Below are 13,973 nucleotides of genomic sequence, written 5' to 3' on the forward strand. Positions count from 1 at the left end.
TTTGCGGAAAACAGAAAGTTTGAGTAAAGAGCAATGGTCTAATCTTTCTTGTATGTGTCAGTGTTTGGTCTGTAATGTAGACTGTTAGTGTGTTAAACGGATGCTCTGCTGACCTACTTCAGATGAGCTGCTTCCACGTCACTCTGTTAACAGCTCTCTGTTTCTCTGGCACCGGCACATCACATCTGATCCATTAGGCCGCCTGCTCCACACCACTCAAAGGATCTGCAACTTAATAACATTTCATTAATGATAAAGTCCCCTGGGCCTAATCAAGTTTGTTGTTTACAATCACAAGAACTTGTCCTTGACTCCATGCCAACAAGTAGCCGTTCATATAATGTTTTAGATTTAATAGATCTTCACATTTATTTAGAAGAGCACTCTTTTGAAATGAGGGTTTGGTGTTAGTTAATGCATGATGATTAATTTGCAAAAACGGCTCATTCAGAAGTTGGCACAATATTGCAACACAGTACATCACAACCCTGAGCAAGTTAAGATTGTATTTTACATTTTGTGCCTATTTTCTGTTCAGTAACTTGAAAGCAGTTAGTGATTTCTCATGCAGTCTTAAAGGTCATCTGCGTAGAAATGTTTAATTTTGAGGGTCAGAGAAGGTGTAAAAAACACTTAAAATATTATTATGCACACACACGCATATATTTTCATTCATTAATGTTTTCATTTAAATAAACTATTGTGATGCTAGAACCCTGTTTATTTGTATCTATTCTAATCTATCTATTAATTCATTCATTAAATTCTGCAAGAACCTTATTTATTTATTTATTATTAATTTATTCACTTATAGATTTAAAGAAATTATCTTAATGCACAAACCGCTTTTATTATTTTATTTAAGTCATTTATTAATACTTATTTATTCATTCATTCATATAATTTCACCCAACTTGCATTTTTTATTTGATGTGTCTGGTTAACATAGTGTACCATCAAAGCCAAGCCTAGACTGCAATCTTTCCCAACGCTGCTGTTATTACCCTTAGTGTGTCTGCTTTGTCTTTGTCTTATTATTACTCTGTTCCATAATATACTGCCACCTCTCACCCCATGACCCTCTTAACACCAGCCAGTTACCTTGCCTGTGCTTTTTGAATCCGCTTACAGTTCTCTATGCTAATGTGTTTATCTGTGATCATTATTAAAGCGGGAGAGGGAGACAACAGTAATATATGTTAATGGCACCTGGCCGTCTCGCTGCATTCCACCACACAGAGGGAGAGAGAGCAGCTCTGCTCTGTGACTAATGCACGCTGGCACAGCCTTTTAAAGGCAGGGTGGCCTCGCTTGTGTTCACGTCTCTGAGTAAATGAGGGGAAGTGAGTGTGTATGTGGCCGTGGGGGCACTTGATGGCAGGATAAAGACTTGTGTAACATATATTAACCTAGAGCTACTGCACACAGCTCTCCTCCCGTGTTCTTTTTAGATGCTTTTCTTTAGAGGCAGGAGCTGAACATTTTTTTTAGCACTATTAAATGCTGATAAATGTGTAACATTGTACTATTTTCTCATAGAATTCTCTCTCTCAAAAACACACACTGCCACATACACACTGCAGTTTAGAGAGTAACAGCTGTATTTAAATAAACACGAGCAAGTCGCTTCAATTGTCACTCCTGTGAATAAGTGAAGTCAGTGTGAACAGAACAAGATTCAGCTCTCTGAATTGTCTTTGTTTTTGTGTTATTGTTTTTTTTCTGTCGTTCTCTGTCTTTCTGTCTCTCACTCTTTTTTCTTTCTCTCTCACATTGTTTTTCTGTTTCTTTCGCTCTCTCTCTCTGTCTTAATTCATTTCTCTGTCTTGTTAAGTTTGTCTTTCTATTTTATCTTTTTCTGTTGTTTGTTCTTTCTAAATTTCTCTCTTTCTTTGCCTTCCATTCTGTCTCTCTTTGTTTTTGTCTCCATTTTTGTCTTTCTGTTTTTCTTTTATTTCAGTCTGTCTTCTGCTAGATTTATCTTTTAACGATCTGTTTTTATTTGTAATTCTTTTCTTTTTTGTTTCTCTCTTTCCTTCTGTTTGTTTTCTTTTTATCTGTCTTTCTTTGAATTTGTCTTTTTCTGTTTTTCTGGCTGTCTTTTTTTTCTGTCTCCCTGTCTTTCAGTTTTTTTTCTTTCTGTAACATTGAGTGAGTGGTTAGATTCAGTTTTTGGAGTGCAGAGAGAAAGGAAGTGGCTGAATTGTGGGTTGGCACGAATTAGAGGATTTGGCAAGCCTCCCTGTTTCTCCCTCTCTCACACTGTTGTTAAAGACTGTGTGTAGAGGTCATATTGAAGAAGAAAAGCAGGTCAGTTAGGAGGAATTGCTTTCTCTCTGCTTTCTCATGATATCAACATCAAGCCTCTCAAATCTCTCTCTTTCTCTTTATTTCTGCCACAATCTCTTGCTCTCATTGTCTGTTTGTTTTTGTGTGTTTGAGCGTAGATGTGTTTTGGCACAGATAATATGCATTAGAGAGCGCAGAAAAGAAAGAATGATAGAAGAGATCAGATGAGGTTGTGAAGGGAGGGAGGGAGGACGGGCATTAGGGAGGTGGAGTCACTGCATCTCAGCTTCACTTTGCTGTTAAAGTCCAGCCAAGCGGCAGCCAGTGAAGAGGAGTGGAAAAAAACTGTGGCCTTGAGACAGAAAGAGAGAGAGGGCTGGCGAGAGAAAGCGCGTGAGTTTGATAAATAGAGAGAGAGAGAGAGAGAGGAGAAGAAGAAAAAGAGAAGGGCTGCACTGTTTAGAGAGAATCAGAGAAACGACAGCGCAAATATCAGAGGAAGAATGGGAGCTTATTTCCCTCCCAAACACCACTCCCTTTTTCTCTCTTCTACTTTCTTGCTCTTCCTCATGCTGTTCTGGAGCTCCAAGAGCGTCTGCCGTGCATTTCCATGGAAATCATTTGAGCTAAGAAGAAAAGACTAATGGAGTAATAGAGAAGAGAGGAAGAGTGGACCAGAGGGCCGCATATTTTCTTTATACAACTCCCTGATTGGATGGTCCACAGTGGGCCAATGCCGAGGATTTCAATTGGATGTAGCATTGGTACATGCTCTTGAATTACCAAAGCTGATTGGACAGCTTTGTCTTATTGGAGTACTCTCAACATTTGGAGGTACTGGACAAAATATAATGTTTTGAAAATGAAGATGAATGAAACTTGCATTTCAGGAAGTTTAGGACAGTGTTTGACCCTTCACTGGATTTAACCGCTACTTTACCATTTGTTGGATTGGGCAAGAATGGATTTTCCCTGACTTTTTGACCTGTTATATAGAAATACTTCTGGGTAATTGTGTATGTGTATGTTGCTAAGCAGGCTATTATTTAATCTGCCCTTGCACTGCAGTGTGTGTGTGTGTTTGCCATGTTACATAGATTAGGATGTGCGTGCGTTTCTGACAAACAACTGGAAGTTTGAAGAATAAACAGAGACAGAAACAAGGATCAGAGATGGTGCGGATAAGCATACAAATCAGACTTCAAATGATTTCTTGCTTTGCTTGTTTGTATGTCACTAAGGGCATTTTTTTGCACTTACACTCTTCATTTTATCTCTCCATCTCATTCTCTCCATCCCTGTGCAATCTACACTGACTGTCTTGTAGCTTTGATGTGGAGGGTAGCAGTGCTTTATTGTGGTCACTAGCGATATAAATCAAAGCAGCTATTTAGACTGGACAAGATAGGTTCCTAATGTGAAGCTAACCAGCACACAACGACTTGGCTGATGTCTGCTGAGCATTAGCCTGGTGTTAAATGATTGAGAACAGTTCATGTCAGGCTGTTGCCCCACTTTCCTTCTTCAGACGGCAAGTGGCAGCACATGATCTTTGACCTTTTATTGAAGTTTTTCTTAATGACGACATAAGGCTGGGCAAATGGGAACGCTCGAGGCTTCCGTTACCCAGCGCACAGGGATTTTGTGTGTTAGTGTTGAAAGATACTGTCTGTTAGGCAGTGTGTAATATAAATCTTATATAAACTGTAACAGCCTTGGTGCTGCCCTATTTTGAGTGCATGTGACTTAGTGGGACACCAGGTAGGGGAAAAAAATGAGACCTACACATACACTACTGTTAAAACGTTTGGGACCAAGGATGCATTGATTTGATTTCAAATACTTGTTTTCTATTTGAATCTATTTAAAATGCAGTTGCAATTAATCGGTCTGGCCATGATAGTGGTTTCCTCATGATTTAACATTCTCTGTATCAGTAAAGGGACATTTTAGTTGTCATGCAGACGATGACGCTGTCTCTCGTGTGTTGAAATAACTATGGCAGTAGTTACTCTATCACTCATAGCTCTGTTCCTGTTTCTACGTTTGTAAAGTGAGAATGTTCCTTTTCTTACTTTCATAGGTCTGCTCCAGTATGGCAGAAATTGGTCCGCTATTGCCAAGATGGTGGGCTCCAAAACAGTCTCTCAGTGCAAGAACTTCTACTTTAACTACAAGAAGAGACAGAAACTGGATGAGATTCTGCAACAGCATAAAATAAAATCGGTCAGTTCTTGAGAGAGTGAGAGAGTGCGGGTTGAATTATTTATAATATCAGTAGTATTGGTTTCATGTTGTTGTTTTTGTTCTTGTGTTCGTTGTAGGAGAAAGAGCGTAAGGCCAGACGTAAAGGTAAAGCTCTTCAGAACGAGGAAGCCAGCGCTCCATCTGCTGCAGAGGAAGAGGAGATGGAGGGATCGGGAGTCAGCGGCAATGAGGAGGAGGCTCAGGAGGACGGAGAGGGTATGGACGCAAATGCTTGATTCTTGCACACTCACACAGCCACATCATCATGCAGTAATTATTACACAAAGACTAATGTCTATTTAAACACAGTCATTTGTTGCACATTACTTATTGACTTTGTGTAATGGAAGTAATGAAACTCAGAGTTCAGATCTGAGAAACAAGTGAGCAGTTTTGTAATTATGTTATCAGCTATGAAACAATTCACACTGAATCGAACACCTCTGAGGTTTTGTGGTTGCCAGGAAGTCCCACAGCAGCTCGAATCAAACGGCAGAGTGCTTTTCTCAGAATATCAGGAACACGAGGCCTAGACTCACCTATGACCTCACCCGTGATACAACCCTGACCTACTTTTGTCAAGTTCTGAGAAAGAGGCGACACTCTCTGCACAAGCATGAATTGCTTTTCCAGGAGAGCGGCGTTTTGTTAGTGGTTGTGTTATAGCAGAGCGATCGAACTGTATAGGTGTCAAAGTGCGTGTCATGCTGTGGACGTCGTACTTCCACAAGTCCGCCAGGCAGCTATGAAACAAACGCTTTGTGCTGTGTGTTTGGCAATCAGGTGTGGCTTGCCGATAAATGGCTTTCGTAAGCTTTCATAAAGCCACATTTATCAGGTCAAAGCTTGTGAAAGAAAGCCAGCAAGGGAAGTGCTTATTATGTTATGGTTATTGTGTAATTACATCCAGCTGGGAGAGCACACTCAACGGCTGGGGTTTGTTATGCCAGTGGGAAAATGAGGCTTATCATAATCCCCTGCTGTGTATTTACTAGTTACATTTACTTTTTGATTTGACAAAGGACATGTTAGATTTAGATAAGAGTGATTCTTCGTTGAGGAGCTTTTCTGTGCCCCTGGATGATTTTAAAATGAAACCGTTTTTAAAATGTTTTTCAAAGCAATCTTTCAAATTTAAAGGATATGCTATATTCGCTTTTCCTGTTTATTGTATGTTTAATGGCTTTTTTCTACTTTCAAGAGTAAATAAATGTTACATTTGTCTGAATTTCACTATTTTGGAATTTTAACTTCCTTTTCATAATTTATTAAATAAATTAGGTGAATCCTTTGTGCTTTCCTTGCCTAAAAATCCTATTGTTATTAAAAGTTGTCTTTGGTTCTTATAAGTGCAGTTTATAGTTTTTCTTAATATATCGAAGAATCACTTTTTTTTTTTTAATCACTGTCCATTACACTAATCATTTACAATTTACTATATATCACCATCACATACAGTACTGTTCAAAAGTTTGGGATCAGTATGTTTTTTGAAAGATATTGTTTTATTCTGAAAGATTGCTTTTTAAATTACGTTAATCAAAAATGAGGGTAAGACATTTATAATGTTACAAAAAATCTATTTCAAATGCTGTTCTTACACATTTTCTAATAATCGAAGAATCCTTAAATGCATCATGGTTTCCACAAAAATATTAATTAGCACACTTGTTTCAGCATTGATAAAAAACATTTCATGAGCAGCAAATCATATTATAATTGATTTCTCAAGGATCATGTGACAATGAAGACTGGATGCTACTGAAAACTCAACTTCGCAATCACAGGGTTAAATAACATTTTAAAATAGATACAAATCTATCTATAATCTGTATTTCATAAACATTAAAACAAAAATAAAATCACCAAATTTGAGCAAAGAGACTTCTTTCAGAAACATTCAAAGAAGCTTACCATCCTCAAATTTGTGAACAGTATTGTACTTTACCAAAATTTAAGTTATGATGTCCATAATCAGATCTATATTCCAGAACTTGAAAGAAATGTTTTAACATGGATAAAACAAATAATAGAATTTTCAAGGGCTCCAAATTGAAAAATGAAGTGCCCAAAACAAACGCCTTACCGATCAAATCACACTTAACAGATCAGCTGATATTCGTGCCCTGCCCTCTTACGATGTTTACGATGTTCTTTTTTTCAGGTGGAGCCAATAACAGCTCAGACACTGAGAGCCTCCCTTCCCCACGCTCTTCAGATGACAGCAAGGTCAAAGAAGAGGGCTCTGCACGGCCCAAAACTGCACCCAACGCTACTTCCTCCTCGTCCTCAACGGATAAGGACATGGCAGCTACGGAGACGGGGCCGGATGAAATGCCAAAAGTGGAGAAAGGAGAAGTGGAACAGGGAGGAGTGAAGCAGGAGGTAAAGACCGAACTGGAGGAGTGTGGTAATGAGGCAGCAGGAGAAGATAAGAAGCCTCCTGCCCTGGAGGTGGAGGAGGGAAAGAAAGAGGTCAAAAAGAAAGAGCATGGAGGAAAGAGCGGAGCTCAAGACAGCGACTCCAGCGCCACATGCAGCGCCGATGAGGTGGAGGAGACAGAAAGCTCAGACAAGAACAGGTGCGAGTGTGCGTGTGTGTATGAGAGTGAGGGCTCATTGGTTGGTTGGGTGGGGTCTGATGTGTTTTGTGGTTAAGGAGGCTGGGATTGTTGATTTGTCCTGTAGGACTCTATTTTTTCCATGACAGCAAACACTGTATATGTTGGCCGAGTCAGGGGAAACATTAGCCTGTGAGCTTGCCAAACATTACAGAGCGAGAAGTGTGTGTGTCTGTCTGGCTGTCTTTTGTGTATTTTGCATTTTACATTTCCATAAGACTGCATGTGGAAAGGCTATATTTGTTTATGTGTGTTGCGATGATGATTAAGTGTTTGTGTTTGTGGTTTTGTGGCATTAATGGGCTGTTTACAAAGACAGTAAATAAGAGAGAATGAGCCTTTGACCATATTAAGCAATACCTCTTCTCTGCTCTTCTCACTCTCAACAAAATGACGTCTGCTAGGCCAAGTTTGTTGAGTTTCGCCCATGATGGAGTGATCACTTCTCCAGTTCAGAAACCGCTGGACCTCAAACAGCTCAAGCAGAGAGCAGCCGCTATACCTCCCATAGTAAGTACCAACCCATACTGACATTCGTCTTTATTTTCAGGCACTTGTGCTTTGAAATTCATGAGGTTTTCTTGTTAACAACTGGCATATCTGGCCAGATTACGCATGTTAGCATCTTCTCTCCATGTTGCCATGGTTACTAATGCTGGTTTTATTCCCATGAGATGCTAGTTTTCCACCTCTGCTCTTAGCTATTCAGACACTTATGATGTGCTAACAGCCAGGACATCAGAGCTCTGGCAAGAGGAGAGGTGTGGAAACTGATATGCACTGTTCTAAGAGGAGCTTGCATGGTGTTAGTCTCAACAAAACAAGCATAATTGTTTTAAATGACTCAAACAGGTTGTTTTTGTTGCTGTTCATTTAAGACTACATGTAAATGACATCTGTTATGATTGATTAGCCTTTCGTGAACACCACCCTGTTTAAAGACAATGATGTGGATGTGGGCGGTCATTAGGGGTGTGCAATATTTATTTTCTATGATGACACCATATTTGTTGTTTTAATGATGTGTGAGCTGACATTATCAAGTATGTAACTCACTCAAAACATGTCTGGGATGTAGCGTAGTATAATATAGTTAAAATACCCATTTGAGTTTTTGTGGTATTTATATTAATGTAGTTAAGCAATATCACACCAGCCAGAGTGCTGTTTTTCCCCAAATATCAGCATTGCTTCAAACTTGATATAGATTTTTATACAGTTTACTGATATTATACCAATCAATAAACAACAAAGTTAATATTGCGAGTTATGTTCACATTTATCATGTTTTTTTCACCACTGCATAAATGAAATAGCTAAAATGTGCTTTAAAAATATTTACTTAACACTGAACATTTTTTAGACATTATACCAATAAAACACAATTTAACATATAATTAATAAGTAAGTCAAAACATATTTTTTGGCCATTTTTGAGGTCCCCTAATTTAATCAGGCATGCATTTTTTACTGTACAAATAAATGCAGCCTTGCTGAAGAGCAGAGACTTCTTTTAAAACATTAGAAAATATTACAGATCCCACTCTGAACATGAACGTGTGAATGCTATAATACATTTATTAATAGAGCTGTTTTAATTATTATTAACCTTATTATTGTCTTTTTTATTTTATTTTATAGAACATCAGTAAAATTACAATAATAACATTTATTAATGTTGATGGAGTTCTTGCTTTTTCTCAGCTTTTATTTTGGCAGAAACTCACAGGAAGACCTCAGTGCTTCTTTTTGTTGACAATAGCAGATTTATAAATGATTGTCATTCGAATTTGGGAAGTCGTTTGTTGCACGTATCACATTGTCACATGCCTTGTAAAAATTCGAAAAAAATGTTACTAAGCAACTGACGAATAAAACTATTTCAGTGCAGATTTTCCTCATGCTTTGAACTTTGAACCCTGGCACCGCGAGCTCATGCTGCACATTTGGAATACAAGCAATTCATTTGTGTATTAGAAAACACATAGTTCTGCAGTTTATTTATTTGTTTAAGAGCATTTCACGATTTCAGTCATCATACAGTAACCAGCAACAACCACCCCTTCCACTTCTCATCGAAGACATGCGATGCAGTGCTAAACAGTTTCTCGCTGTCGGTGCTTGTATTGATTTTTGCATCTTTCTCGGACAGTTATAAATGCTTCCACAATGCCATCATGTTTGTTGCATTAGTTCGCGCCTCTATTTGTTTGCGTCACGTCATGATTCGGTATAATTTATTCTGTCTTTTTGCTTATAGACAAATAATTTCGGTAGCTGAACATTCGGTTCATCCTTTATATATATTAATAATATATATATTTTGTTTTTCATGATATGGGAATTATACATGTAGCATGTACATGTTTTGTATAATGCTGTGTAATGAGCATTTTATGTGTCTGCTTGTAGATGCCAGAGGTGTCGGTAGCAGGACGTGATAACCGGCCCAGGTTGTTGGGGAAGCAGCAGGCTATGCCTCACGCTCTTGCATTGTACCAGCAGCAGATTACCATGGCTCATGAATCTTCCCAGGAGGCCAAACAGCAACAACCACAGCCAACCAAATCTCAGCATAACACAGGGGGCGGAGATTCAAGCAGCCCACGGGTCAGGACTCGCAGCCCTGGTCTCTCTGAGAGAGAGAGAGAAGGTAAGCTGATCTTTATCCCTCTGTTCATTATCTTTTAATCTATTCTTTCAGTTTGTTTTCCTCTCCAGCTTTCTCAACCATCATTGTTTTCCTCGGTTGTGTATATTACACCAATAAAGCAAGTTCTGATGTGTGTGTCTGTACACATGTAGAGTGAGCAGTAGGGTTGTTGCCTTTTTGAGCGCCGTGAAGAGTGTAGGTTGTAAATAGAGTAAAAAAGGGCAGTGTATATTTAGCCAAGACCCGACCACCTAGACACTAGCCTGGACAGATAGTGAACCAGTTTTGTTACTTGACGTGCAATTATGAAATTGATGCTGTCTTAGTAACAGCCTGATGTGCAACAAAGTGGTGACAGGTTTTACAGACAAAGGGTGCATCACATTTACTGTTGTTTGGCAAATTTTCAGAGGCAAAATAATTTCAAATGATCATGAAATTCACATTAGGGTGAAAAATTTCCTCATACAGTTTCAAGGGTTCAAGCTGGACTCACAGGTTCTCCAAGATCACCAACAGAACGCTGCTTGGTTTGAAAGTTTGAGCTGTGTTTCATACATCACTACACTATTGACCATAGATACATCTGTTTGCCTGCAAAATATTGCTGAAATTTTGCCATGATCCACCTAAACGCAGAAAAAGTAAAATCTTGAGTTTATTAAATATTAAAACCAACTGAAACTATACTGGAATTGAAAACCAAAATACAACAAAAAAGTGTCTTTTTAAAAGGTTCAAAACTGTAATAACCTTGCCAGTCTTTACTCTCTGAACACATTCGATATCACAATAGATTTGTGACCATATTGGTATGAGCTGAGATAAGTGGTTCTTATTTTGTGTAATGTCCATCAGACATGATTTCATATTTATTACACTCCTCTTTGGCAAACTTGATTCTGAAAGGCCAGTTGCAGAATCTGTCAGCAAATGTGTTTTGTATAATGACCACTGAAGTGTATAATTGACTTGTTGCCCCTGGCAGTTAATTTCCTACATGGCTGTGCTAGTGTGTATATCTCTCGCACCACTCCGTGGCCTCTTTTCTCTTTCAAAGTAAAACAATTTCAACCTAGATCAATATTTCATGGTCCTTTTTTTTTGGGGTTAGCATGATAAATGGGATAATGTACAGTCAGCAGGTCATTTTGGCAGAATTTCTTTTTATTTTTTATTTTACAGTAATTTGGTATAGTTTTGGTGTAGTTTTTATTTATTTGTTTATTTATTTTATTATTATTGACCATAACATGATTTTCCTATAATCTCAGTTTTATTTAATGTTATTAATGGGAGAAGGAGCCCTCAATTGGGAAATTTCACTTCATTAAAGAGGTGGTTGACTGCGATTTCACTTTTTTAACATTAGTTAGTGTGTAATGTTGCTGTTTGAACATAAACAATATCTGCAAAGTTAAGAAGCTGAAAGTTCAATGCAAACGGAGATATCGTCTTTTTAAATTCTGGCAGTTTAAAGGGATACTCCACCCCAAAATTAATTTTTTTTTGTCATTAATCACTTACCCCCATGTCGTTCCAAACCCGTAAAAGGATGCACTGTTTTCTTTCAAATCGAAGCTAAATACACGGAGAAATGGTGATATGGAGAGACACAGAGGAGACCGTTGACAAAGGAATTATTGAATAAAGTCATTATTTTTGTTTTCTTCACTTACAAAAAGTGTTCCCGTCACTTGATATAACCCAGATTGCACATCTGATGGCAGATGGAGTATTCTGACGACGACTTTCGTACCTTTTCTCAACCAAAACACCATAAATTATTTTCCAAACAATAACACAGTCTCAAGCCTCCAGGTTTTCATCTAAAATATCTTAAATTGTGTTCCGAAGATGAACAGAGCTTTTACGGGTTCGGAACGACATGGGGGTAAGTGATTAATGACAAAATTTCCATTTTGGGGTGGAGTATCCCATTAATGCCTACAAAAATGGCTGGTAGGGACTACAACGAGTTACTTCCTGAGTTTGTGACTTAACAAACCCAGATAAACCCTGGCCGCAAAGGGGGCGAGGCCATGCTGCGCTGCTTTAGAGAAGAGGAAGAGAAAACTAGAGGTGCACATAAAAATCTATTCATATATGAATCGTGATTCTGTTTTCTAACGATTCTAATGCATTCACAAGTTTCAAAATCAATGTTCTAAAGCAGTGGTTCTTAATAGGGTTTGGCCGATAGATGAAGCCATCGTCCATCACAGTGATGCCAATTTGGTAGACATCGCTCAACCCTAGTTCTTAATACTGTTCCTCGCATCCCCCTGTTCTCTCTCTCTCTCCCTCTCTCTCTCTCTCTCTCTCTCTCTCTCTCTCTCTCTCTCTCTCTCTCTCTCACTCACACACACACACACACACACACACACACACACACACACACACACACATATATATATTCAGCTCCAACAATGAACTTTTCCAATTATACACTTATTTTCACAAAGCTATGAGAAGTGTTATACATGGACACGTGTGCAGTTGCCCTACTTTATTAAAGCTTTAATCAGGATAAAACTGTATAATAAAAGCTAAAATAAGCAGTAGCATTTACAAATAACAGCATATCTAAAAGTATGAGACAACAACAAACATAAAACATAGGCCTACCATTAAAAGCCGTGTTTGCACAGGTTCTGCACAATCCTCTTCAGTAATATCCTCTGCTTCTCAATCGGGCTCAAACTGATATGCGATATTAATTATGCCCTTGTTTACAATACAACCAGAGCACATGCTGCTGAGTTCAAGGGCGGGACGTTTAGAAGCGAACTAGAGGCAGTTTAGCCATGGCATTAACATTGGGCTAGCTAACCAATCAGAGCCCATCACCTATTTCTGAGGAAGGGGCTTCATAAAAGCAGGAAATGTTCAGCGCGTTTCTCAAAGAAGGGACAAAGCGGTGTGGAATAAAGGTAAATTATGTTGAAAAATAATGTTTTTTTTTTTAAAACGAAGCATTAACACAGGTTAGACTGCACCCCATAAACACAATCAAGCCTAGACAAAAACCACCGAACCACCCCTTTAAAAAATAGATTGTTATGGTTTTATTTAATTTGGGCACTCAGAACTAAGTTGTCACAAAACTGCTCCTTTCGAGTACTTGGAGAGAAAGAGAGTCTTGGGTCATGGCCATGTGATGAGCTGCAGTGTGTCTGTTCCTGCAGAGCTGGAGGGGAACGAGAGATGGCTTCAGGCTCTGCTTCATGGATTACGTAGGTTTACACACCACATGTATACTCACTGTTGGAGCAGACTCTAATCAAGCGTGTTGATTTCTGGGAGTGTGAATGATTTGCAGATGTGTTTGCATGCCGCTAAGCTCGCAGATTCCAGCTTACAGTGTGTTGATGAGCCTGATGATCTGTGAATGTGTGCGAGGAAGAGTCTGAATAACTACTGTCTGTGTGTTTTCACACTGGAGATTGCTGCTTTTGATGCAGGGGTTGTGATGATTTGAGCTTTGACACTTTCACCTTCGGCAAAAAAGACTGTCATAGAATGCTTTCCAGTAACTATCTGTTTGACAGTCACCTTTGTATGGTTTTTTTCCTTGTGTGCAGATAAATCTCGGGCATTCTCTCCTCTTGCGGATGGTAAAAAGATTCCCGGGGCAGATGACGTTCGGGCTATAGGTCTAGGCCGGCCAGTGATGTCACCGTACCAGCTCTCTCCCAGAGACATGGCCAAACTCAGCCATGAACAGCTGCTACTCTACAATCCCTGTAAGACAACGTAGCCCTGTTAATTAGGTCAAAAATAATAATGATAATTATCATAAAATATTATTTATATATATATGTATGTGTGTATATATATGTATATGTATATATATGTACACGTACACACACATAAACAATTTAATGAATATATAAGTATATATATATATATGTGTGTATATATATATATATATATATATATACACGTACACACACAGACACAATGTAATAACATTAGCTAATCATAAAATATGTTATAAAGTTTAAAATAATTTAGATTTTTATTTGATCAAAAGTCAAAACAGTAATATTATTGGGAATTATCATTACAGTTTAAAAACTGATTTTTTACCTTTTAATATTTAAAAAATGTAATTATTCCTTTGAGTGCAAAGTAGGGTTACCCTAATAGAAGATAGTATT

General features: G+C 38.3%; 1 protein-coding gene across 4 annotated transcripts in view; it reads left to right on the top strand.

Annotated features, from left to right (window-relative positions):
* LOC109077172 (nuclear receptor corepressor 2-like) overlaps window positions 1-13,973 on the top strand; it is a 112,155-nt gene that overhangs the window by 84,006 nt on the left and 14,176 nt on the right. For 2 of the 4 annotated variants that reach the window (XM_042728971.1, XM_042728969.1), the window contains 7 exons: window positions 4,373-4,515; window positions 4,614-4,752; window positions 6,701-7,118; window positions 7,562-7,667; window positions 9,570-9,810; window positions 12,999-13,046; window positions 13,395-13,556. In XM_042728971.1, coding sequence (XP_042584905.1) covers window positions 4,373-4,515; window positions 4,614-4,752; window positions 6,701-7,118; window positions 7,562-7,667; window positions 9,570-9,810; window positions 12,999-13,046; window positions 13,395-13,556 — 1,257 coding nt within the window. The remainder of the gene's footprint in view (window positions 1-4,372; window positions 4,516-4,613; window positions 4,753-6,700; window positions 7,119-7,561; window positions 7,668-9,569; window positions 9,811-12,998; window positions 13,047-13,394; window positions 13,557-13,973) is intronic. The other 2 variants (XM_042728970.1, XM_042728972.1) reach the window with 1 other exon arrangement.

Source organism: Cyprinus carpio, chromosome B8 (assembly GCF_018340385.1).
Source record: "Cyprinus carpio isolate SPL01 chromosome B8, ASM1834038v1, whole genome shotgun sequence".
Lineage (NCBI taxonomy): Eukaryota > Metazoa > Chordata > Actinopteri > Cypriniformes > Cyprinidae > Cyprinus > Cyprinus carpio.